Source organism: Anabrus simplex, chromosome 1 (assembly GCF_040414725.1).
Source record: "Anabrus simplex isolate iqAnaSimp1 chromosome 1, ASM4041472v1, whole genome shotgun sequence".
NCBI classification, from domain to species: Eukaryota; Metazoa; Arthropoda; class Insecta; order Orthoptera; family Tettigoniidae; genus Anabrus; species Anabrus simplex.
This window is the reverse complement of record NC_090265.1, coordinates 673,183,567-673,211,434: the sequence shown is the minus strand read 5'-3', so window position 1 is coordinate 673,211,434 and position 27,868 is coordinate 673,183,567. Positions and strand designations below refer to the sequence as shown.

At 36.2% G+C, this 27,868-nt stretch overlaps 1 protein-coding gene across 1 annotated transcript in view; it reads right to left on the bottom strand.

The window, feature by feature from the left end:
• The window catches only part of LOC136886104 (tonsoku-like protein), a 250,748-nt gene that overhangs the window by 146,458 nt on the left and 76,422 nt on the right, over positions 1–27,868 (bottom strand). The window contains exons 9-10 of the mRNA XM_068227232.1: positions 20,072–20,218; positions 13,772–13,958 (exon numbers count right to left, since the gene is read on the bottom strand). Coding sequence (XP_068083333.1) covers positions 13,772–13,958; positions 20,072–20,218 — 334 coding nt within the window. The remainder of the gene's footprint in view (positions 1–13,771; positions 13,959–20,071; positions 20,219–27,868) is intronic.

Genomic DNA, 27,868 nt, shown 5'->3' with positions numbered 1-27,868 from the left:
TATTTCTCTACGTTCACTTGAAATACGCTTTCATGATACATATACGGTTAGGTCAGCTGACGCTGTTCGAAGAAGAAGCCTGAAACGTTTGCCACAGAGGCCTCTGGAGTGATACTATAATTTTTTCAGAACGAAATTAAATGCACACTTTCACGTAGCATCGGATTTAGAAAAATATAACAAACGAGTAATCAGCAGTGCAGATATTATCCATGAAAACGCAAGTTTTGAGCAAACTGATTGCCGTTTCAAACCGTTTTTAATGCGTATGGGGTTTTCCCCGACATTCACGAAAAATCTGTTATAACGACAATCCACTACAGTGAGTAAATTTTTTGGGATTATGAATTCTCTCTATAATGGACTTCTACTGTATGTTTTTCCACCTCTGTAACCACCCTACACTCGCACAAAAATGGCCTTCTCCTTCCTTAAAATCATTTCTAAAAAGCAATACTTTTGTTGTAACACTGCACCTGACATTCGACTTTCTTTCTATGTCTGTTCACTAAAGCACAGGAAGAATGCTTCCACATGCATTTTCTATAAAATATTTTCTGAACACTTACGAGAAAAACACTTTTCCAGGTTATGTATTGTACCATTTCATTGCCCGATTTGCGTCATGATCGGGAGTTGCATCCCTAATACTTGCCATGCATCGCGATAAAAATGACGGAGGTTACATAATGAAAGAGAAAATGCAGATATAACTAATCAAGTAGGCCATGAGTTGATATTGCGACGATCGGACCTTAGCAATCCAAATGGCCGTGATAAAAGAATCAGATTGTTGTCCCGAGTAAAAAAAGACGACACACTTTAAAAAAAATCGTATTGATCATCGGAACGAGATTGTGAGCAAGAATTGATATTCAAGAAAAGAAGAGGTTGAATTTACAGAAGAAATCTGCGAATAGTATAATTACGGCGGTAAATAAGCCATAAAGTACGAAGTAAAAGCATCGGGCGTGAAAGAAGTGAATCGCCCATAAGATTTGCCAACACGAACTCATAGCCGAAATCTTAAAGAAGATTTAGAGATCGGCAGCTTATTCTTTAAGCTAGCGACAAACAAGAAATACCTAAAGTATTTGGGCTAAATATTGCATCTTCACGAATAACTTACTAGATAGCTAAAATATATATTCAAAATTATTTATTCCCTAATGCTATCTTTCATTATGTTTTTACCGCACGTAATCGACGGAGATACGATGGCTAGCTAAACCAGAATGGGATCGCAATCCGGTGGGAGCCCTTGCCAGCCGACATCACCCACACCCGAGGCCAGTCACCAGTAACCAACGATGACGTGAACCGCAAGTCGAGTCGGGAGCCAAGGGAGATCCAGAATGAAGACCATCCCAGTCGAATAACGAAAGCAAGATAAGTCAAGTTCCTTATATTTAAATTTTTCGTAGTTAAAATTACGTATATTTGAATGAACGATAGTAAATATTTAATTTAATATATGATTGCAATATGGTTAATGTTTAATTCTTCAAGATAAAATTCTATGAGTAGGGTCATAAAAAAGGAATCCTTATAGCTTATTTAAGATACGGAGTTAGGTAGTCTTTGACGTTTCAAATCTATAATCAACGAGTAGGAGTGCTTGTTTATTTGATGTGAAGCTTTGAAAACCGACGTTATCGATGTAATTCTGAAGACTTATGCCTTTCACTGGGTAATTCAACTCCAGTCCAATGCAGAATGGTATTAGACCGTCTTCTAGATTAATAGAATTTCACTTGACGATAACTTGACACCAAAAGTAAGTAAGTAGAACCTGAAATATTAACACTCGCATTGTTTTGCTGAGAATATGTGATTGCTTGTGTTACGGAATGCCGTAAACCCATGATTGATGATGAGAATATGTGAATGGATTATACGTATACTGCACTACAGTTAGAGCAACGAATGATTTTGTTAGGTGGAATCGTTGTTATGATCGATAATCTTTAGAGATTATAAGCTAAAAGAATGGAGATAGGGAAGTGTATAAGTAATGAGGAATTGTTATTGGCAGAATGCGTATTTTGTGAAATACGAATAGATTGGAGCAGTTGGTAATATTTAAGCGACATAATGCTAATGTTACGTTATAGTTGATGTTTTCGTCGTGTGAATTACGTAGCAGTATACGAAGTCGGGTTATGTGGCACATGCATACGATTGTAAGAGGTTAATAAACTTACAGGCTACTTATGGAATACGGTCATCAAAAATTATATCCTAAAACAAGGCATTCGCGATTGAAAGTCAACATATATTTATTTTTTCAGTTGAATCTCACATAATAAGCTAAGCCTAAGTTGAAGTTCTGTCGAACGCAGGTTTGGAGGGAGGAAACGTCTTCATGACTAAAATGACTACTGCTTGAGGACAGGTAAATTTCCGATACCATTTTCTGTTTTAATTTCGCAGAAAGATGTTTATTTACGAATGGAAGTATTGCATTCCTAGATGTTTGATTAGCTTGTTTGCACACGTATGTTATGATAGGCTACTCCTATTTATTTATTTTTCAGATGGTTTTATGACCAAATTAGTTTACCTAGTATAAAGAATATTTTATTTTCGGTTTTATTTTGAGTCGATATATAGCTGTATGGTGATTCTTGAACCATATTTATGGAACTTACTTATGTTGTTTTCGTTATTACACAATGAAGACTTGAGAAAACAAAGAAAGCAAAGATCATAAATTTATGGATTTTTTTTTTTCTTTTTAGGATATACAATGAAACTCTAATGTTATTTTAATGATGTCTAGTTGATATTTGAGTGGTACTTAGTTAATATTCTTGATATTTCGACATTATTTCGCCGATATTTCATGGTGTTTCAGTCACTTCAGTGACTTTTCAATAATTATTAAGCAATATTTAAACATTATTTCGCCGATATTTCATGGTGATTCAGTCACTTCAGTGACTTTTCAATAATTTTTAGGCAATATTTAAACATTATTTCGCCGATATTTCATGGTGCTTCAGTCACTTCAGTGACTTTTCAATAATTTTTTTGGCAATATTTAAACATTATTTCGCCGATATTTCATGGTGCTTCAGTCACTTCAGTGACTTTTTAATAATTTTTAGGCAATATTTAAACATTATTTCGCCGATATTTCATGGTGCTTCAGTCACTTCAGTGACTTTTCAATAATTTTTTTGGCAATATTTAAACATTATTTCGCCGATATTTCATGGTGCTTCAGTCACTTCAGTGACTTTTTAATAATTTTTTGGCAATATTTAAACATTATTTCGCCGATATTTCATGGTGCTTCAGTCACTTCAGTGACTTTTCAATAATTTTTTGGCAATATTTAAACATTATTTCGCCGATATTTCATGGTGCTTCAGTCACTTCAGTGACTTTTTAATAATTTTTAGGCAATATTTAAACATTATTTCGCCGATGTTTCATGGTGTTTCAGTCACTTCAGTGACCTTTCAATAATTATTAAGCAATATTTAAACATGATTTCGCCGATATTTCATGGAGCTTCAGTCACTTCAGTGACCCTTCAATAATTTTTAAGGAATATCTAAACATGATTTTCACCGATATTCCAAGGTATTTCAACCATTCCAACGACATCTCGACAATGTTTAGGGGATATTTTATAAGGTTTCAATAATATTTCGATGAATTATTAATATTTCAAAATTATTGAAACGAGATTGTAATGTTAATGTCAACGATTTTTTTTTATATGATAAGAAAATATTGAATTGTATTTCAATTTGGAATTGGAATTCCTAAGTGTGTAACAGAATATGTAATTGTAATTATACTTCACTCCAAGTACAACGAACTTTCAATAAAATAGGAGATAAGGATTTCAACTGGAATTCTTGTTATTTATTCAATTCATCATTGGAAGAGATATTAGATGGAATACTTATAAATAATCAATAGATAAAGTCAAAGATCTATTTTATTGTTGGTTACAATTAATTGGAATTGGTTTTGCGGATGGATTTGGGGAAAAGGCTGTGCATTTCTCAGTTGAGTCCACGATAAAAAAAGGTTAATTGAAATTTGTATCCCTGAAAGGTATTGTGCAGCGAACGAATATATGATTTGATAAAAAATGGTTCTCATGTGTTATTCACCGAGATAAGCCAATATCGGTGTAGATAAATGAATCCACATGTTGGATGGGATGGAATATACAAATGATTTTTTTTTTGCAGATACAGATGATGGTAATATGATTTAGTCGCAGACCTAAGCTGATGTAATTATTTTATTCTTACCTACGTGTCGTCCTAAATTTTTAGGAGATGATTATATTTATTTGTCCATCCAACATCTTATATTAGAATATTAGCCGGAGTATTTGAGACAGTGAGGAAAAAGGCACAATACGAATAATGTACCCCGTACGGTGCATAAATTGGCGCCCATTCGTGGAGCAGAAGCTGAGGATACCCAGGGGCACAGCATTAACATTAACATGGAAGTAAAGTGAGGACACCCAGTCCGATGATAAGATGAATAATGAGCATTAATTTGCTCTCATTGTTAAAGCAAGGCTGTGGATGCTAAACCAAATTAATAGATAACTGTTAGCACATTATTTGACAATGCGGAGCAGTTTCTGGAAAATAGCTGCGACTTTAATTAACGCTCGTCGTTAGAAAAGAATAATTGCAATAATTGACACCCAGAAACGAAGTAAAACTGAGGAGATGTAACATGAAGAGTTAGATAGAAAATGTTGGAGGTGAGAAAGATTTACCCAGATATGAAGCAGAACTGATAGGAAGCAAATGATTGGGAGTCGATAATTATGAAGGAAACCTAGAGAAGAAGGAATGGAGAACTAGGCAAAGAGTCATATGATCGAGAATGGGAGTTGAAGAAGAAGTGGATGATAATGATAATGAATATGTAGCAGGAATATTTCAGATGAATAGTTAGTTAAGATAGTTAATAATGTAAAGTTAGATCGCTGTATGATTTTTGTTTTGTATTAAGGTAGAGATAGCAAATAAGTTAATAAGTTCCGAAATATCAAGAATGATTTCTTTGTTTTCTCAAATCTCATAAATAACTGGGGCGATGGAATGGTTGGTTATGTGGGGAGGACCGGATTGTTGATCTCATACTGAATTGAAATACTGATATTTTATTGGTTGTAAACTATAAACAATTAGCAAAATAGAGTCTTTAGCGAGGTTGAGCAATAATAGACATAAAATGGCAACTATTAATCAATCGAGGTCACAAGTTGAGGAATACCAAAAGGAAAAGGATGAGGAGATAAACAGAATAATCGAGGAGTTTGAAAAGGCTAAAGAAGAACAGAAGGAGAGATTGAAAGAAAAGGAGGAGAAGATAAATAAGATAACCGAGGATCTAGAGAAGACGAAAGAAGAACAAAAAGGAATGATAGAAATGCTACGAGAAATGATGATGAAACAACAAATGGAAGTGGAACGAAAAGACCGAAGAAGCGTTCCTCGCAATGAAGAAATTATTAGCTAATAGCATAAAGCTGGGATATCCTGATTACACAGAGGAATTTATAATACAGAATGATGCTTCCAGTATAGGAATTGGTGCTTACTTATATCAGGAAATGACAGAGGACCCAAAGAGTCGAACCTATTTAGCATTTGCCAGTAGAAAATTACGTAACCATGAAATCAATTACACGACGACTGAACAGGAATTACTAGCTATTATATATGCCCTACAGCAGTGGAAGAAGATAGTATCCGGTTTCCCAGTAAAGATCCGAACAGATCACAAAGCCTTGCAGTTTGGGTTAAAAGCAGCCATGTCGAGTGAAAGAATTACACGATGGATGTTGTTTACGCAACAGTTTAACATTAAAATCGAACATTGTAGTGGAAAAGACAACATTCTTGCGGATGCACTTAGTAGAAACCCGGTAGAGAAAGAACAACTTGTTCAGCATATTGAATTGGTACAACAGGATGAAGAATTTCTGGGAAAACTAGGGGATATCGCACTATTGCAAAGAGCAGACGAAAACTTAATATTGGAAATCAGGAGAATTGAGCACGATAACTCAGAAAACGGGAATTTACAAGATGAAAGCAATCCATTTGTATTAAAAAACGGAATGCTAATGAAACGTATTAACAAGGATTTCAATAAATTGAGAATAGTAGTACCAGCATCATTACAAAAAGGACTAATTTGGCGTACTCACAGAATAATCGGACATGGGGGAATAGAAAAGGTAACGAAAACAATACTGGAGAGGTTCACATGGAAAGGAATCACGAAAACCATCAAGGACGTGATTAAAACATGTGATATCTGTCAAAGAACAAAATACAATTCATTCCTAACCAAGCATCAACCGATAGCTATAATACCAACAGCACCGAGAGAAATTTTTGCAATGGACATATTTGGAAAGTTGCCAACAGCTGTTAGAGGACATAAATATATAATCGTTACCATGGACGTATTCTCAAAATTCATAGTATTACAACCAATCCAAAGAGCAACATCTAAGCAGGTGCTTAAAGCAATAAGTAGAAACATAATACCTCGAATGGGAAAGCCGAAAAAAATATTAACTGACAGGGGAACCCAATTTACGTCAGTAGAGTTTGAAGAGATGATGCAGAACCTGGAAATTAAACATGTACTCTGTTCGGTTAGACACCCATCAGCGAACCCCGTAGAGCGATGTATGCGAGAGATAGCAAAATATTGTAGAATATATTGTTCAGAAAGCCATTGGAAATGGATCATCGTTATAAATATAATCGAGGAATGCATGAATAATACTATCCATGAATCAACTAATCAGATACCCCGTATGATACACTTGAATGAACAACCACAAAGACCTTGGGATAAAGTTATAGGGGAAAATGATGAACCCAACCCCAGTAGCGTCGATATTAACCAGATGGTGACAGCCAAACTCGTAGAGCAAGCAAATAAACGGTTAAAAAGGGTCCAGAATAAAAAGTTCCATCTACCCTTTAAGACTAATGAAAAAGTATTGATTCGAAAAGCACCTAATTCCAATGTGTCAGAACGAATATTCGCTAAATTTGTTCATTTGTATGATGGTCCACACGTAATAAGGAAAGCATTAGGCAACAACGCATATGTAGTCGAGAACTTAAATGGAACCTACAGAAATGTATATAACGCATCTAGTCTAAAATTGTATTATGAAGAAGATCAGGAATAGAATGTATATATTAAAGAAAACGCGTTATTAAGTTTATGTGGGACGATCTGAAACAAAGGGGTCAATGAAAGCTCCATTTTTTATACAGAAATAGAAACGAAATAAATATACTGCGAGCAGTACATTTATTTACCTTTTGACGGGGAAGTAAAATGTACCATTTCATTGCCCGATTTGCGTCATGATCGGGAGTTGCATCCCTAATACTTGCCATGCATCGCGATAAAAATGACGGAGGTTACATAATGAAAGAGAAAATGCAGATATAACTAATCAAGTAGGCCATGAGTTGATATTGCGACGATCGGACCTTAGCAATCCAAATGGCCGTGATAAAAGAATCAGATTGTTGTCCCGAGTAAAAAAAGACGACACACTTTAAAAAAAATCGTATTGATCATCGGAACGAGATTGTGAGCAAGAATTGATATTCAAGAAAAGAAGAGGTTGAATTTACAGAAGAAATCTGCGAATAGTATAATTACGGCGGTAAATAAGCCATAAAGTACGAAGTAAAAGCATCGGGCGTGAAAGAAGTGAATCGCCCATAAGATTTGCCAACACGAACTCATAGCCGAAATCTTAAAGAAGATTTAGAGATCGGCAGCTTATTCTTTAAGCTAGCGACAAACAAGAAATACCTAAAGTATTTGGGCTAAATATTGCATCTTCACGAATAACTTACTAGATAGCTAAAATATATATTCAAAATTATTTATTCCCTAATGCTATCTTTCATTATGTTTTTACCGCACGTAATCGACGGAGATACGATGGCTAGCTAAACCAGAATGGGATCGCAATCCGGTGGGAGCCCTTGCCAGCCGACATCACCCACACCCGAGGCCAGTCACCAGTAACCAACGATGACGTGAACCGCAAGTCGAGTCGGGAGCCAAGGGAGATCCAGAATGAAGACCATCCCAGTCGAATAACGAAAGCAAGATAAGTCAAGTTCCTTATATTTAAATTTTTCGTAGTTAAAATTACGTATATTTGAATGAACGATAGTAAATATTTAATTTAATATATGATTGCAATATGGTTAATGTTTAATTCTTCAAGATAAAATTCTATGAGTAGGGTCATAAAAAAGGAATCCTTATAGCTTATTTAAGATACGGAGTTAGGTAGTCTTTGACGTTTCAAATCTATAATCAACGAGTAGGAGTGCTTGTTTATTTGATGTGAAGCTTTGAAAACCGACGTTATCGATGTAATTCTGAAGACTTATGCCTTTCACTGAGTAATTCAACTCCAGTCCAATGCAGAATGGTATTAGACCGTCTTCTAGATTAATAGAATTTCACTTGACGATAACTTGACACCAAAAGTAAGTAAGTAGAACCTGAAATATTAACACTCGCATTGTTTTGCTGAGAATATGTGATTGCTTGTGTTACGGAATGCCGTAAACCCATGATTGATGATGAGAATATGTGAATGGATTATACGTATACTGCACTACAGTTAGAGCAACGAATGATTTTGTTAGGTGGAATCGTTGTTATGATCGATAATCTTTAGAGATTATAAGCTAAAAGAATGGAGATAGGGAAGTGTATAAGTAATGAGGAATTGTTATTGGCAGAATGCGTATTTTGTGAAATACGAATAGATTGGAGCAGTTGGTAATATTTAAGCGACATAATGCTAATGTTACGTTATAGTTGATGTTTTCGTCGTGTGAATTACGTAGCAGTATACGAAGTCGGGTTATGTGGCACATGCATACGATTGTAAGAGGTTAATAAACTTACAGGCTACTTATGGAATACGGTCATCAAAAATTATATCCTAAAACAAGGCATTCGCGATTGAAAGTCAACATATATTTATTTTTTCAGTTGAATCTCACATAATAAGCTAAGCCTAAGTTGAAGTTCTGTCGAACGCAGGTTTGGAGGGAGGAAACGTCTTCATGACTAAAATGACTACTGCTTGAGGACAGGTAAATTTCCGATACCATTTTCTGTTTTAATTTCGCAGAAAGATGTTTATTTACGAATGGAAGTATTGCATTCCTAGATGTTTGATTAGCTTGTTTGCACACGTATGTTATGATAGGCTACTCCTATTTATTTATTTTTCAGATGGTTTTATGACCAAATTAGTTTACCTAGTATAAAGAATATTTTATTTTCGGTTTTATTTTGAGTCGATATATAGCTGTATGGTGATTCTTGAACCATATTTATGGAACTTACTTATGTTGTTTTCGTTATTACACAATGAAGACTTGAGAAAACAAAGAAAGCAAAGATCATAAATTTATGGATTTTTTTTTTCTTTTTAGGATATACAATGAAACTCTAATGTTATTTTAATGATGTCTAGTTGATATTTGAGTGGTACTTAGTTAATATTCTTGATATTTCGACATTATTTCGCCGATATTTCATGGTGTTTCAGTCACTTCAGTGACTTTTCAATAATTATTAAGCAATATTTAAACATTATTTCGCCGATATTTCATGGTGATTCAGTCACTTCAGTGACTTTTCAATAATTTTTAGGCAATATTTAAACATTATTTCGCCGATATTTCATGGTGCTTCAGTCACTTCAGTGACTTTTCAATAATTTTTAGGCAATATTTAAACATTATTTCGCCGATATTTCATGGTGTTTCAGTCACTTCAGTGACTTTTCAATAATTATTAAGCAATATTTAAACATTATTTCGCCGATGTTTCATGGTGTTTCAGTCACTTCAGTGACTTTTCAATAATTTTTAGGCAATATTTAAACATTATTTCGCCGATATTTCATGGTGCTTCAGTCACTTCAGTGACTTTTCAATAATTTTTTGGCAATATTTAAACATTATTTCGCCGATATTTCATGGTGCTTCAGTCACTTCAGTGACTTTTCAATAATTTTTTTTGGCAATATTTAAACATTATTTCGCCGATATTTCATGGTGATTCAGTCACTTCAGTGACTTTTCAATAATTTTTTGGCAATATTTAAACATTATTTCGCCGATATTTCATGGTGCTTCAGTCACTTCAGTGACTTTTCAATAATTTTTTGGCAATATTTAAACATTATTTCGCCGATATTTCATGGTGCTTCAGTCACTTCAGTGACTTTTCAATAATTTTTGGCAATATTTAAACATTATTTCGCCGATATTTCATGGTGCTTCAGTCACTTCAGTGACTTTTCAATAATTTTTTGGCAATATTTAAACATTATTTCGCCGATATTTCATGGTGCTTCAGTCACTTCAGTGACTTTTCAATAATTTTTTTGGCAATATTTAAAATTATTTCGCCGATATTTCATGGTGCTTCAGTCACTTCAGTGACTTTTCAATAATTTTTGGCTATATTTAAACATTATTTCGCCGATATTTCATGGTGCTTCAGTCACTTCAGTGACTTTTCAATAATTTTTGGCTATATTTAAACATTATTTCGCCGATATTTCATGGTGCTTCAGTCACTTCAGTGACTTTTCAATAATTTTTAGGTAATATTTAAACATTATTTCGCCGATATTTCATGGTGCTTCAGTCACTTCAGTGACTTTTCAATAATTTTTTGGCAATATTTAAACATTATTTCGCCGATATTTCATGGTGCTTCAGTCACTTCAGTGACTTTTCAATAATTTTTTGGCAATATTTAAACATTATTTCGCCGATATTTCATGGTGCTTCAGTCACTTCAGTGACTTTTCAATAATTTTTTTGGCAATATTTAAACATTATTTCGCCGATATTTCATGGTGCTTCAGTCACTTCAGTGACTTTTCAATAATTTTTTTGGCAATATTTAAACATTATTTCGCCGATATTTCATGGTGCTTCAGTCACTTCAGTGACTTTTTAATAATTTTTAGGCAATATTTAAACATTATTTCGCCGATGTTTCATGGTGTTTCAGTCACTTCAGTGACCTTTCAATAATTATTAAGCAATATTTAAACATGATTTCGCCGATATTTCATGGAGCTTCAGTCACTTCAGTGACCCTTCAATAATTTTTAAGGAATATCTAAACATGATTTTCACCGATATTCCAAGGTATTTCAACCATTCCAACGACATCTCGACAATGTTTAGGGGATATTTTATAAGGTTTCAATAATATTTCGATGAATTATTAATATTTCAAAATTATTGAAACGAGATTGTAATGTTAATGTCAACGATTTTTTTTTATATGATAAGAAAATATTGAATTGTATTTCAATTTGGAATTGGAATTCCTAAGTGTGTAACAGAATATGTAATTGTAATTATACTTCACTCCAAGTACAACGAACTTTCAATAAAATAGGAGATAAGGATTTCAACTGGAATTCTTGTTATTTATTCAATTCATCATTGGAAGAGATATTAGATGGAATACTTATAAATAATCAATAGATAAAGTCAAAGATCTATTTTATTGTTGGTTACAATTAATTGGAATTGGTTTTGCGGATGGATTTGGGGAAAAGGCTGTGCATTTCTCAGTTGAGTCCACGATAAAAAAAGGTTAATTGAAATTTGTATCCCTGAAAGGTATTGTGCAGCGAACGAATATATGATTTGATAAAAAATATGGTTCTCATGTGTTATTCACCGAGATAAGCCAATATCGGTGTAGATAAATGAATCCACATGTTGGATGGGATGGAATATACAAATGATTTTTTTTTTTGCAGATACAGATGATGGTAATATGATTTAGTCGCAGACCTAAGCTGATGTAATTATTTTATTCTTACCTGCGTGTCGTCCTAAATTTTTAGGAGATGATTATATTTATTTGTCCATCCAACATCTTATATTAGATTATTAGCCGGAGTATTTGAGACAGTGAGGAAAAAGGCACAATACGAATAATGTACCCCGTACGGTGCAGTATATTGCATTGCCAATCGCCAACAGTCTCACTTCTTCAATGTATTCAGCTGCCAGGTTTTTAATGTCTCCCATTTATTGAGTCTTTTTTAAAGAGTCTTAACGGCACAAACTTTTTTTTTAAATTGCTTTACATAGCACCGACACAGATAGGTCTTACGGCAACAGGAAGATCTAGAAGTGGAAAGGAAGTGGCCATGGCCTTACTTAAGATACAGCCTCAGCATTTGCCTGGTGTGAAAATGGGGAAACTACGGAAAAACATCTTGAGAGCTGCTGACAGTGAGGTTCGAACCCAACAATCTCCCGAATTCTAGATACTGGCCCTTTTACTTTTAGTGCTTATGATAAAACAATGTACAACAGCACTGCTCACAACCACTAATGCAGCAATTGGAAGCAGGCATGTGTTCTATGACGGGGAGAGGAGAACATTCACCAACAACCACACATGTGATCTGTGCAGAAGAGAGGCACAGTACGATGTCATAATGGGAAGAAGCAGGGCATGAAATATTGTAGAAAACTTATTTTAAATTTTCAAAATGAAAAATTATTCAAATAGGGCTCGCATTTAATGGAGCCTCAGATTGGCAAGACTACTACACAGGACATTTTAAAATTGTAGGATAAACCTGCATAAGTAGCTAGATGACATTGAAACAAAGCAAACAGTCCTAATAAATGTAGATCTGTAAAGCAACCATTTCTGAGATAATATGTACGGTAATCACATTTGCAAATGTTACAACGTTGTTCAAGCTTTATGCTGCAAGTACTAGGCTCCACAACACAGTCAAAAGAGTCTTATATCTGTAGCAACAGGAATATAAAACATGAACATTTGTGCTGCAAATGTATGTCATACCTTACAAACGTCCGCCTCCATAGCGTAACGGTTAGTGCTATTAGCTGCCGTCCTCGGAGGCCTGGGTTCGATTTCCGGTACTGCCAGAAATTTAAGAATGGCAGGAGGGCTGGTATGTGGTCGAAATGGTACATACGGCTCACCTCCATTGGGGGTGTGCCTGAAAAGAGCTGCACCACCTCGGGATGAGGACACGTGTTTACTACTATATCTCACATATGGTTTCCAGATCTATGACCTTGTGTCATTGTCCTACACACACCCCTGCAGTTCGTACCTATAATTTTGAAACATGATGATATTGTTTTAACATCCCACTAACTACTTTTCAAGGATTTTGGAGACGCCAAAGTGCCGGAATTTTGTCCTGCAGAAGTTCTTTTACGTGCAAGTAAATCTACCGACACGAGGCTGACGTATTTGAGCACCTTCAAATAGTACTGACTGACCCAGGATCGAACCTGCTAAGTTGGGGTCAGAAGGCCAGCGCCTCAACCGTCTGAGCCACAGAGCCCTGCAATTATGAAACATTCCATATATCAATGTTATAACAATGGGACAGCTAGCTCCAACTTAAGACACAGTAGTGAAGAAAATTGTCTGAACATACAGCACTACCTGAATTATTCATTTTATCCATAGTAAATGGTTAAGGAAAAAGAAAGGATCACTAGAATCATATACAAGAGATGTCTCAACAATGATGGATTTCAATTAACTCCTGTGAAACTCGTTGGATATCTTGCTACTTAGTTACTGACTGATAATCTGCGAATGGTTAATTGTAAGTAAGACAGATGATCTGGATACAATTATAGATAACATTTCATCTTACCTATTTCCTCAGTAGTACCGTTGTTATTCTGGAAATCTAGTAGATGACGTAAGACTCTGATCTCCAGAGATTCACTTTCAGCTTTCGCAGCCAGAGCATATGCATCATTGTATGTCTTCACAATCTCATTGTAACTAGCCCCTTTCATTTCCAATATAACTGCAATATTTATGGTGGTCTTACAGGCCTGAAAAAACATTCAGCAGACAAATATTAACAACTAGCTTTTGCCCATGGCTTTGCACTTGTGGCAATTTATAGAACTAGTGTGAAAAATGTATCAAAATGCATTCAATATTTTAGTATTAATGTTGGAACAAGTTTGCTTCTGGTGATTTATTGACAGGAGTTGAATATTTTCAGAAAAAAGGGAGTAAGGTTTTAGATAAAACATCAACCCATAGAAAATTGCTGAGAGTGGACACAGAACACCATGATAGGCAAGAAACTCTAGTACGGTGCTTCCAAGTGGTACATTACTGTAAAAGTGAGGGTGCCTTTAACCCTCTTAGTGCCACGCCTATTTACAGCAGGTATGCCAGGAATGCTACCCACCTTATGCCCAGGTAATAAGGCAATAGTGAGAAGAGCGCGATCATGCTCCTGGCAATTTAAGCAAGTGTTGGGAGCTGCTTTTGCGCTCCTTGGCACTCAAAAGGTTAATAAACTACTGACACCTCGAAATGGTATGCAACTAAAATCGAGTTCTGACAACAAGAACTTAGCAGGAGCACAAGTACTCATTCAATTATACTGATTTGCGTAGTATATTTCTATATATACGTACTCAACTTCCCGCTACCGAGACAAATACTGGACCTTCAGGATATTCTCCATTCTACTTTGGCGTTCGAGACCGCAGCGCATGACCTTGAATGTGCCGCGCTGATCACCGGGAGCTGGCAGTTTGCTTCTACAAATCTATTCGTCTGCGACTTCAAGTTAATTATGATCTTCATATATTATTTGATAGTGTTGTGACTTTGTGCCTGACAAGAGTGTGGAAATCTGACCCATTTGACCGTTCTCCAATATTCATAAACATTGTGAGACTTCGCCTATCATTGCGTGTGCCATACTACCATTCCTAATATTACGTACTGTTTTCTTCTAAGTGACTCACAATTTCTACCCCCATCGTTAATTTATGTTTCATCTTATACCGATCCAGAATTCACTTAATCTTTTTCTTTTTCATATGCATTGTTTTACATGTTTTTACGGCTGACGATGACCTGGACTAGGGTCGAAACCGGTCCCATTTATAGTTACTATTAAATAACAATGTAATCACTACATTTCTTTCTTTTTTTATGTATTGAATAGGTTGAACCTCTTTTTCAATTATTTAATTTTTAACGTTAAGACTTTCAATACGGAACAATGAAATTTTTATCTTTAAACAAGATGCCTGGCGCTAGAATCACCGTAGCAATAGGTGTAAGGAAATCAAATTCAGAAATTTCAGTGAAGCAACAATCAGAAAAGACAATACCTCCCAGTCAGTGTGCATGTGAAAGATGAACTAGAATTCCACTCAGCCAGCAGAGGGAAAGAACCAAATGTAAAACAACCAGCATTGTTAGCAAGTAACAGTGAACCTGGTGCGGTATTGTTGGCTTGCTAAGGAAGTTGCCAAAATCATTGTTTACTTCTCTCTGAGAGGTGGCATTCCCGAGGTCAAAAAGTTATTTCTCAGCTCCTTCTTAATGTATCGATGTAAAACAAAAAGCAGGGAAATTATGAATGTTTCTACTTCAATACTGACAAGTTTGATGAAAAAACAGGTAAGCAGTTGTAACATGGATATGTTTCCGGGCAGGAGTCTATCTGGAATTAAGAGTTTTCAATTTCGCGACACCACTGTAACCATGGCAACCCGTGTTCGTCTACGTATACTAGGTCAGTAGCAACATCATCGCACTGTGCACTTTATTCCTGTAACTAAGATTTTGAGAAAATTTTGTATCATGTTCTACTCCTCAGTCCAGAATTAAAATCCTTAAACTGAGCGGAAAACAAACCCAGTGCCTTGGAATTCTCACTGTGCGCTTCTTCCTGTAACCAAGAGCTTGAGATAACCTTGTGTCAATTGAACCCTGTTCTACTCCTTAGTCCAGAATTTAAATAACTGAACTAACAGGAAAACAAACCCTGGGCCATTGGAATAAGAGACAGGTATGATACCTCTACACCACAGGGCTGGCTATCATCATTATCATTTACAAGGTCTAGAATGTCCTGCATTTTCTCGTAAAAAAATGAACATTGTGTACGGATTTTAGTGCTGGGAGTGTCTGAGGACAAGTTTGGCTCGCCAGTTGCAGGTCTTGATTTGACGTCTGTAGGCGACCTCCATGTCTTGACGAGAATGAAATTATGAAAATGACACATACACCCAGCCCCCGTGCCAGAAGAATTAACCAATCATGGTTAAAATTCCCGACCCTGCCAGGAATTGAACCTGGGACCCCTGTGACCATAGGCCAGCACGCCAACCATTGAGCCATGGAGCCGGATATTTTCTCGCAATTCATGGGCCTTACCATTCTTTTGTGGATACACTCATTTTTCTTTTGATTTATTGGAACTTTTTTCTCTCCCCTGTGGGTGAAGTCAAAGGATTGTACCCCCTGCATGTCATAAGAGGCTACTAAGAGGGGAACCACCAACGAATGTGTACTTACTCTCTCATCTTCTAAGCCCAAAATCATACCCATGGTTCTATGCTTATCTGTTGAAAATGTACAAGTGCACAGTTTCTTTGTTCTTTTTTTGCATTTATTCAAGCCAAACTCAATGATGGACAAAACTTTCAAAAATGAGGAAATATCATCTCCACATCATCTCTACTTTCAACTCTCTCAAAACCACAACAAAAAGCAAATATACAGACAGGCACTACATTCTTATTACTGGGTGGTTACAATCAGACTTTCCCTATTTAACCATCTCTATGTGAAAAAGGAGTGATCACATGAACAAGAAACATTGTGAACAAAGCCAAGGACATGGGGAAGAGGAACAATGAATAAGCATTTCCAATTAAATATTTTAATGTACTGTCTTTTGTGAACAGCACTGAAAAATGTGCTCCAAACTGTGCCCATCTGTATCCAGGACAGCCTGAAAACTTGGGATAGCTTGCTGCACGAAGCATCTCTATGGGTATACCCGATACCTCTCTTCATATGCTTCTCTTCAGATTGACACATGTGCAAGCATTACCCTGATAAACTCTATTTTTTTTGGTATGGTGAACCACATAAACCTTTTGGCCCATAATCTGCACGTTATTCCTATCAAGTTTCATACGTGAATTTGAAATAGTTCTCTCTTTAGAGTGGGTTAAGTAGTGAAAGTTTCTGGTATATCAGGAAGATATACAGTGAAACCTCGTTAGTGTGTTCCTTATTAACACATTTTTCCACTTAGCACGTCATAAATTTGAAGACCCAATTCTCATCATATTAAATCTACATAAAAAATACCTCACAACACAAAGTTTTGCTATTACCGCTCAGTAAGATCACATTTCTCCTAGCCCTGAAAATGATATTTGTCATCCCTTGTGAAGCAAACGTGATTTCCAACTCAGGCAAGATCGGTCGCCACAGTTGCGTGATTATGGAAAAAGGCCTTAAATTCCTGAACTTCACAGGATAAGTTGCACATTCGGGGAGCAAGCCATTAGCCTCAGAAATGTTCAGTTTTGCTTGCCGGTTAGCAGCAAAATTGCTGAATAACACAGTGAGTCTATTTGAGCTTGTATTTCACATTCCATTCAGAAGTTAGAAATTTATTTTGTGCTGAGTGGTACACTGAAGTGTAGCGAATATTTGTTGCATGATAGGGTAGCCTATATCTGGATTATGCTCATATGAACATATCTACAGCATCACAAATTTTTGCTATTACTGCTTACTACGAGTACGATCACATTTTTCCTAGCCTTGAAAATGTTATTTGTCATCGCTTGTGAAAGAAATGTGATTTACAACTTCGGTAACAGCCGTTGCCACAGTCGCGTGATTGAAGAAAAAGTGAGCATATTTCTGGATTAGGAACATAATCGTGTGAAACTGACTAGCGTGGTGGATATTTGTCTTGTGATAGTTATGGATATGGAAAAAGTCGCAAAATTCCTTGCTAATGAAGACAAAATTAAAATCTATCAGAAAGTGGACTGGCATTCACATCTTTATAAACGCGAAGAGGTCGCAAAGGTTGCACTCCCACCTTCCAGTTTCGACTCCATTATTCGACTTGGTTGAAGTGTTTCCAAATGGTAGTCTAAGTCATTCCTTCTGATTTCTCCAGTCGCATATGGTCGAGTGTAACCCCCAATTCATTGTCTAAGAGTGTGACCAGAAAATATTTAATAACCCACTGCTCTGAAATAAAAAGCTTTTACTCACATTTGTTTTAGAAAGAGTGTGATCTGCAATAATACTTGGATATTTTAATTGGCCCCCGTGCATATTTTTTCATATTTGTTGTTTTTCACACCTTTCAGTGCACTTATTTTATAAGCCCTAGCAGAAAAGGTTTTCATATTTGTTCTCTTGGTAATACTTTCACCTTTATAAACGTTATAGTTTTCAGTGGCGGCTCGTGGCTGAAATGTATGGTGAAGAGCTATAACCCGTTCTGTTTTGAGTGACGGATTTGGGAACTACACATTGTTTCTGGTTGTTTTGTACTCGTACCTGTGACTGGCGGAGGGTCCAGCACGTGATCAAAAATGTATACAGATCGGAGCGCTGTGTAACGTCATAGCGCAGCAACCATGTGGCTGCCTTTGCTCTACAATGCAAAGTACAGATAAGATCTGACCAGGAGACTAACAATTACGGAAGCGCGGCACCCTCGGGAAGAGCTGGACAGCCATGTTTTCATTTACAACGCACAACTGTTTACTGACGCTAGAAACCGAAAAAGTTATATTACCAACTGAAGGAAAAGCCTATTTAAACGTACATGCAGGGCCAACAAAACAACTTCTGTAGAGCTGGAGAGGAGCACAACCATGGAAATTCCTTCAACCATGATCGTTTGAAACTAAGTTTGTAAGGTTTACCAGAATGTTTCACTTCTTTTGTAGCACAAACTTGCAGCGATTCAGTAGGGCGACCAAAACGTAGAACTTCATTCTGATCTTCGTTTCTCCAACGTGAAAATGGTTGTTTCTAATAAAATACACACTATGTAATAAACAGGATACATGTTTAAATAAAACAGCACAACACTACGAATGAACCACGATGCGTAAGTACTCGTACTTCACACAGGATGACACAGGGAAGATGAAATATTCCGATCTTCCCGCAACTTCACTTGCACATTTCGCTATGAGTAAAGTACGCGGGTGACGTCACGGTTGTCATGGCAACTGCCAAGCCCAAGCGGCACTTGGAAGGTAGAGCCAGCTGCTGAATCTCTCGTCTTCACTCAAGCTCACGCGCCGTACTGTGGGTGGCCGACAGCCGGCGCTTTCGTGAGTTCCCCTGGTTCTCATCAAGTAATGCGAGTTATTGATGCTCCAAACGCCGTAAAAAAAAAATTATTTCCATAAAACCAACAAATGTCATAAGAAAAATATATATTTTTAAATTCATTCTGGTAAAAATAAATGGTGAAGTGGCACTTCATCTACTTCACCTGAAAAGCCGCCCCTGATAGTTTTCACTGTTACACAACGTAAAACTCCCTCATAAATACAAAGTATGTTACAAATGTTATTTTTAATATCCACCTATTCAATACATGTCGGAAAAAATTGTATCTATTGTTTCCGTATCCCTGTTGGATAGCTTTTATTCGTATATTCAGTAGTATGTTTTCATGCTTAACACGTTCATTTTTGTTGTCCCCTGCAGAAACATCTTAATGAGGTTTTACTGGATATATAAAACAGAGAGGAATTAACCATATATTTATTAAACCCATTCAGTTTCCCTTCTCATTCTCTGTTCGTCCACCTCTTTTGGTCAGCCCTGAAGATGGTTTCCCATGGTTTTTCATTTTCACATCAAGCAAATGCTGAGGCTGTACCACTTCCTTCTCACTCCTAGCCCTTTCCCATCCCATCACATCGCCGCCATAAGACCTATCTGTATCGGTGCGACGTGAAAGCAAAAAATAACGTTTCTCCATGCAACCTCTAGTTACCTTATTTTTTGAAGCATCTTTGCATACATACTGGAGACTAGGAGTGCAGCAGGGAATGATTCAGCTGAGTCAGACTACAACTTTCCTAACAGAAGCTGTATGGACAACAATGGATTTACAGAGACTTACCTCAGCAGGATTATTCTCCCATAACTCTAGCTCCTTGTACGAATACTCCAAAGCCTTGAGGTAGTCCCCGTTGTCTTTGTAAGTCTGGGACAAGGATACATATATCGGAACGAGCTCAGTCCCACCTTCACCCATCGCTTCTGCACACTGAAACACATCAACACAGAGGCTATTATGTCCTTGTTCAGTGCCAAAAGTATCAAATCCACAGCCTTTAACAGACAATAGAGAGACCAAAGTCTTCACAATTACCACACAGTACTGAATATAAGATGAATGTGAATCTTTGGAAGGTATTCACAAGAAAATTTAAATTATGTATGTAACTGCAACAAATTCAAACTCTTGCATAATTAAAATAATTTAACACGCCCAAAAATCAATCTAAGAAAATTTTTTACTTTAACATAAAATACTGCGGGCTTTCCTCAGTTTTATTATGAGATAGAAAAGGGCTTGGGTACAGTCTAACAATTTTGTTCCTTTGTACTATCATCAGATTAACAGACCTATGATATCTGCAGATCCTAACTAATTGCTGAAGGCCATAGATAGGGAAATGTGATTCCTATATGATAGATCATTAACACATACATACATCTTCATTGTATACTGTTATGCCTTTTAGCATGTAATAGACAAGAAAAATGTTCCACCATTTATTGTGAATGAATTATTGCACTAGTACTGGTTTCGGCCTATCTTGGCCATCATCAGCTAGCACACAAATTTACAGTCATTAGACAAAATTACAAAGATGTTACGTTAGAGCATCCGGATGTCTAATGAAAAACTGAAGTAAAATATATTGCAGTATGTTGCGTTAAAATATCTCTGATTAAAAGTGGTGATGGTTATAATAAACTAAAACCTACTGATTGAGCATGGACAAGTCATAACAAACCGACGAATCACAAACCTAACCCCGCCCCTACCTTCACAATAGCCACTCCTCCATCCCCTCCACCAACATCCCTCCACACAGCTAACATGAGCCCCAGACGTACTCGTAGCAGAACACAACAAATCTCCAAACATATCAGTAAACAACCTCCACAGCAACAACAGTAAGTACTCTTTTCATTTCACACATACATCCAGGCATTCCTTCATACATACGCTATACTCATATTAGCTTTTCTTTACAGATAACACCATATAACGTGCATAGACGAGAGAGGTGTCACCACCAACTGCTCTAAAATTAAACCCTATCTTGCTGTATATATAAATCTTACCTGACTACATCAACAGTTGAACTGCACAGTACTCAATTTTCAAATTTTAATGACAAGAGATCTTATAACATACCAATACAAAGTGTATCAGCCATAGACCATTCTCGATATTCACCTAATACAACTTAATCAACACAAGAACTACAAGAGGATTGAAGAATGAATGCAACGCAACATGAACTCAAATTTTAATAGACGTTTTTAAAATATACCATGTTTTAATGTGTTTAATGTGCTATATTTTTTAGTGTCTTATGATGTGGCATATATATTTTAACTAGAAAGATACCCGTGCTTCGCTACGGTATTATACTGAAATTTATAATTGAATGCTTATTGATTTAGATATATAATCCGCCGAAATTCGCGATCTGACTCGTTTTCTGCGAGAATCCTCCAAAATTCCCGATCTGACTCGTTTTCTATTATTTTACAGCACGTTTCCTCCCATTTTTTCAATATTCCTTTCCAACAATCGATTTCGTACTTCCCGGGCTAGGCTCAGGTATTCCTCCTGGTCAGTTGGGTCCGTAAATCTTTGCCATCTTTTCCGTTAATCATTTTTAATATGGATAAAATCCTTCAGGAGATCCGGCGTGGTGTCATATTGGGTGATTTGGCGGCACTGAACCCGCGGCCGGACTGCATTCTTAGTCATTACCCGTCCAGGAGCCGTTGCCAGCGCGGTCCGCACATTTGACGACGGTCCGGAACATTATTATTATTATTATTATTATTATTATTATTATTATGTGTTGCTGGAATGGCTGATGACAGGGAAAACCGGAGTATCCGGAGAAAACCTATCCCGCCTCCGTTTTGTCCAGCACGAATGTCACATGGAGTGACCGGGATTTGAACCACGGAACCCAGCTTTGAGAGGCCGGAGCGGTGGCGCCTGAGCAACGGAGGATCCTTATAAGTACATTAATAACAGTAAAATCAATTGGTCTCACCTCCTTCTACACCCCACCGCCGTTAAGTTTATTTACCGCCCCCCCCCCAAAAAAAAATTAAAAGAAGGCTTGTTTCTTTATGTTTAAGGGAGATTCCAAACGCCAATGTTCACGTCTATTACCTTCAGTTTTGAGATATAAGTATCCCCATAAAAGTAATTTACTTTTTCAACTTCATTTCACACTACCCCCCCCCCCCCCCCTAAGTGAACTTTCCCGAAAAAAAATACTTGTTTCTTTAATAGTAAAGGATCTTCTAAATACCAATTATCACGACTCTAACTTCTTCAGTTTTTGATTTATGTGTCCTCATGAAAGGAATTCAACTCCTTTACACTCCCGCCCTCCAAGATGGTTTCCCGCCCAAAACGCGTTTTTCTTTGTTTTTAAAGGAGATCCAAATACGAATTTTCACATCTGTAATAACTTTAGTTTTTATTAGATGTATGTATTCTCATACAATTAAGCCAATTAATTTTTCAATTCTTTCACACACACACACACACACACCCCCCCCCCCCCCCCCGCTTCATTGGATTTTTAGAGAATACGTGTATTTTTACTTTTAAAGCAGATTGAAAATATCAAATTTCACGTCTGTAAAATCTGCATTTTTGATATATCAGTAGCCTAATTAAAAGAATTCAACACCATTTTCAGTCACTTTTACCCTCCCCTCCACCCAGGTGATATTTCCGAAAACTAAAAATACACGTTTCTTTATGTTTAATAGAGATACAAAAATACCATTTTTCACTTCTGTAACATGTTAAGTTTTTTAGATATACTGTAAAAATTCTCACTTCAAAATTTCACCCCTTTTGAGTTCCCCTTAAGTGGAGTTTCCAAAAACAAATCACCTATGTTTCTTTACATTTACAGGAGATTCCAAACACCCACTTTTTACGTCTGTAACCTTTTTACGATTCCAAGATATTCTGTAGATATAGTCTTTCAAAAAATTCACCCCAATTTGTCACTCCTGTTTAACCGCCATTAATTGGATTTTCCAAAAACTAAAAAATACGTGTTTCTTTATTTTTAAAGGAGATCCCATATACAAATTTTCTATTCTGTAATATCTTTCGTTTCTGAGATATATGTATCCTCATTAAAGGCATTCAACCCATTTTTCCCCCTTTTACACCCCTCCTATTGGGATTTACAGGAAACAAAAAATATGTGTTCCTTTATTTTTAGAGGATTTATTTTTACATCTGTACATTTTAAAGTTTTAAGATGTAGACACACTCATTTTAAAAAATTCACCCCCCCCCCCTTTTCACCCCCAATATCTGGATTTTACAAAAACGAAAAAATATGTGTTTCCTTACTTTTAAAGTAGATCCCAAATACCAATTTTCAAGTCTGTAATATCTTCAGGTTCTGAAATATAAGTATACTCATGAAAAGCATTCGACCCCTTCTTCAACCTTTCCTTCCCTTCTTATTAGGATTTTCCGAAAACAAAATATACGTGTTTCTTTATTTTTAAAGGAGATTCTAAATACCAATTTTTACATCTATAACCTTTAAAAGTTTTGAGATATAGATACACTCATTTTAAAATATTACCCCCTTTTCACCCCCTCCCTTAATTGGATTTTCCAGAAACAAAAAATACGTGTTTCTTTATTTTTAAAGGAGATCCCAAACACCGATTTTCAGGTCTGTAATATCTTCTGTTTCTGAGATATAAGTAGCCTCATTAAAGGCATTCAACCCTTTTTCCACCCCTTTTCACTCCTCCTATTGCGATTTTCCGAAAACAAAAAATACGTGTTTCTTTATTTTTAATGAAGATTCTAAATACCAATTTTTACATCTGTAAACTTTAAAAGTTTGGAGATATAGATTCACTCATTTTAAAAATTCACCCCCTTTTCACCCTCCCATTAATTGGATTTTCCAAAAACAAAAAAATACGTGTTTCTTTATTTTTAAAAGAGATCAAAAGTACCAATTTTCAGGTCTGTAATATCTTCAGTTTCTGAGATATAAGTACCGGTATCCTGATTGAAGGCATTCAACCCATTTTTCCCCATTTTCACCCTTTTTCACCCCTCCTATTGGGGTGTTCAGAAAACAAAAAAATACGTGTATCCTTATTTTAAAAGAAGATTCTAAATACCAATTTTTACATCTGTGAACTTTTAAAGTTTTGAGATATAGATACACTCTTTTTAAAATTTCACCCCCCTTTTCACCCCCTTAGCGACGGAATATCAAAAAATCCTCTCTTAGCGAGCACCTACATCTTAATATGAATATATCCCCCAAATTTCATTTCTTTATGTCCAGTAGTTTTGGCTCGGCGATGATGAATCAGTCAGTCAGTCAGTCAGTCAGTCAGTCAGTCAGTCAGTCAGTCAGTCAGGACAAGTTATTTTATATATATAGATGTGTTTATGTACTCATGTCCATGCTCAATCAATAGGTTTTAGTTTATTATAACCATCACCACTTTTAATCAGAGATATTTTAACGCAACATACTGCAATATAATTATCTTACTTCCATTTTTCATTAGACATCCGGATGCTCTAACGTAACATCTTTGTAATTTTGTCTAATGACTGTAAATTTGTGTGCTAGCTGATGATGGCCAAGATAGGCCGAAACCGGTACTAGTGCAATAATTCATTCACAATAAATGTATTGATCGGTGGAACATTTTTCTTGTCTATTACATTGAATCCAATCAATACGGAATATGAAACTTATAAATAATAATGCCTTTTGGCATTCAGTCTGCAAGACTGAATTAAGTAAGTGCTTTCATAATCCTCTATTTGTAACCAGCTCTGCAGCCTCTTAGTTCAATACCTCTTAACACTTATAACGTTGGTTTCTCTCTACTTTCTTAGCGGTTAAGAAATTGTTTCCAATGTTATTTATGAATATGTTCGCTATTATTCCTGATAATAGTGAGCCAATAGTTAATCCTTCCTTCTGACAATAGATTTTGTTGCAGAATACAAAACTGTTTCGGTTTAAAGTTGCTCTTATAAGGTTACATACGATTTTCCATAAAAGTTGGAAAAGATCCCATACTCATAAACACACGTTAAAATCAGTATGAAACAACAATCCCTTTGTTCAAAACGTTTTGCAGATTTTTTCCATACAGCGGTTTACCCATTAGTACAATATTATCTAATGCCGATAATCTGAACATGCATGTCCGGTTTCATTCTAAAAAATTGTAAGAGCATCACTCCGAGGCTTCTGTGGCAAACGTTTCCATTTTCATACTTCAAACAGCGACACCTAACCTAGGTTTACTGTGCACATATTATGAAAACATATTTGAAGTCACCTGTGGAGTACTGATAACCTTTTCACTATAAATTTACATGAGAACAGCCTAACCTCTGAATCAGAGATGCACACCACTGTACCTTAAGAAGCCAGAAGTTCAACATTCTTACTCGTATTTTATTTCAAAACCTAGTAGTAAAATTAAATAACTGCTTATTTCAGCCTTTATTTCTAAGAAATTAACAACTTATTTCGGCTATGTTATTTGTGAACTTATTGTGAAAACATGTTCTTCTATTGTTTGTTTACACCAGTCGGAGCTGTGGGGGATTATCAAGGTAGGTACAGAATATTAGGGAGGTCATTTCTGCTCACAGTGCTCTCATTGGTTGACTGCAAATGATGCAGATTGTATGGCTAGGAGCATGTGCCTGCATTTGCCTACATGCAGCACAAACCTCAATAATAAGGAAAAATAACTTAAATTTCTAATAAATACCATATTTACTCGCGTATGAGACCCCCTTCCCCACCACTTTTACAGCCAAAAAAAAGTAAAGGGGGCTCCAATATGCGATAACCTCAAATTTTTGCAGTGAACACAATACTCTAGGCTATGAAGAGCTATAAATTGTACAAGTAAAAATTCTACACTATTCTTTAACAAACTTATGAATGTATTTGAGTTATAGGCTTTGTTGGAAGGCAGTATTTCTAAATGTAAAAAGACAAATTGTGAACACGACTTTTAGGCCTACATAAAGTAAATATAGTCAGTTTTAGTTACTCAAATCACGTCATTTGTTTCATCTTATTAATTCCTCTGATGAGGTTGATGTCAGGAAGGGCATACAGTCATAAAAACTCGCTACGAAGAACCATCTTACTTCATACTTGACCCTGTAGAGAAAAGGGATAACGGTATCGTATTTTCATACTCTGCAATGTTGATACAAAATAACTTAATGGCCAGTCATTTGTCTCTGTCAATTGAGCAGTAGGCCTACCACACAGTAAACTAGAGTAAACTGGATCGCTGCTTTCATTTGACTTATCGTCTCGCGCCGCCAACTTCCCTGCTATCGGCGTGTCGTCATTCCAAGTGACATCACCTTCACTGCCATCTCATCAGCCACGCACTGCAATCGAGAACATTCGAGGTCCCGTCTTTTAAAACCTTTTAAAAATATTTTCGTTCCCGACTATAGTGTCCAAAAAGTGTGAATCTATTCCCAAATGGTTTCTGGATATGGTCTCTGATATTCCCAGTTGGTGTATGTTTAGCAGAAGCCACTCCTACTGAATAAAGCCGTGCTGTAGAAAGCGTGCCAAACCACCAGCTGATAACTAGTGTATGTTACGAGCTGTACTTCCAAATCTAATACATAGTGACTGGAAGCGTTCTCTTGATAACTGGGGATGTTGAAAGCCAGACCCTTATTTTTAAGTATATTTCACGCTTGTTCTCTACATTTATCACATCAGGATTTACCTAAACAACTGTAAATGTCATTTACTAAATTAAATAAGACAGACAGCATTGTTTAGAATAGGTACGTACCACCTGGATAGTGCCAAAAGTTCCACCACGGAAAGAATAAAAATAAATAACAGGAAAGTTTGCTTCATTTATAGATACCTACAGGTGTGGCAGTAATGCATTTTATTACCATAATGTTTAATTTCGTACGTTCGCTGTCTCCATTTTTTTATAAATGCATTCCTTAGAATGTTTTGTTTGGCATCTCCAATAATCATTAAAGTGGGGATATAAAATCAATATTATTATTATTTATTTATTTATCTATTTATTAGGTACTTTATTCCAGGGTGGGATGAGGCTTGTGAAGTACTTTATGAAGATTTCCAGAGGAGTGGTGAAAAAGATGTAGCTGACGAGCTCCTTCATAAACTAGATGAAGCTAGACGAAGCAGATGGAAGTAAACCATGGATACACTGGACTTCAGACACTCAAGTAGAAAAACTTGGAGCCTTCTAAAGAAGCTAGGAAGAATACCTCACAGTCCCCAGCTGAAACCAGGTTTCATCTAATCATATTGCCAGTCGCATTGCCAGTTTATCCAAATCCAAGCCAGACAAATTAGAAAAAAGGTTTATAAAAAACGAACTGTTTCATTTGAGAAAGCAGTACACTACTACTTCCAACATTTCTGCTCCTTTTACTGAGCAAGAGCTTTTGCTTGCCCTAAATGAATTCAAAAATGGAAAATCCCTGGGTTTTGATGATATACACCCAGAATTTTTGAAACACTGTGGAAAAAAATGCAAGGAACTGGCAAGTGCAGTTTTTCTCAAACATACTCCGAACAAGTCAACTCCC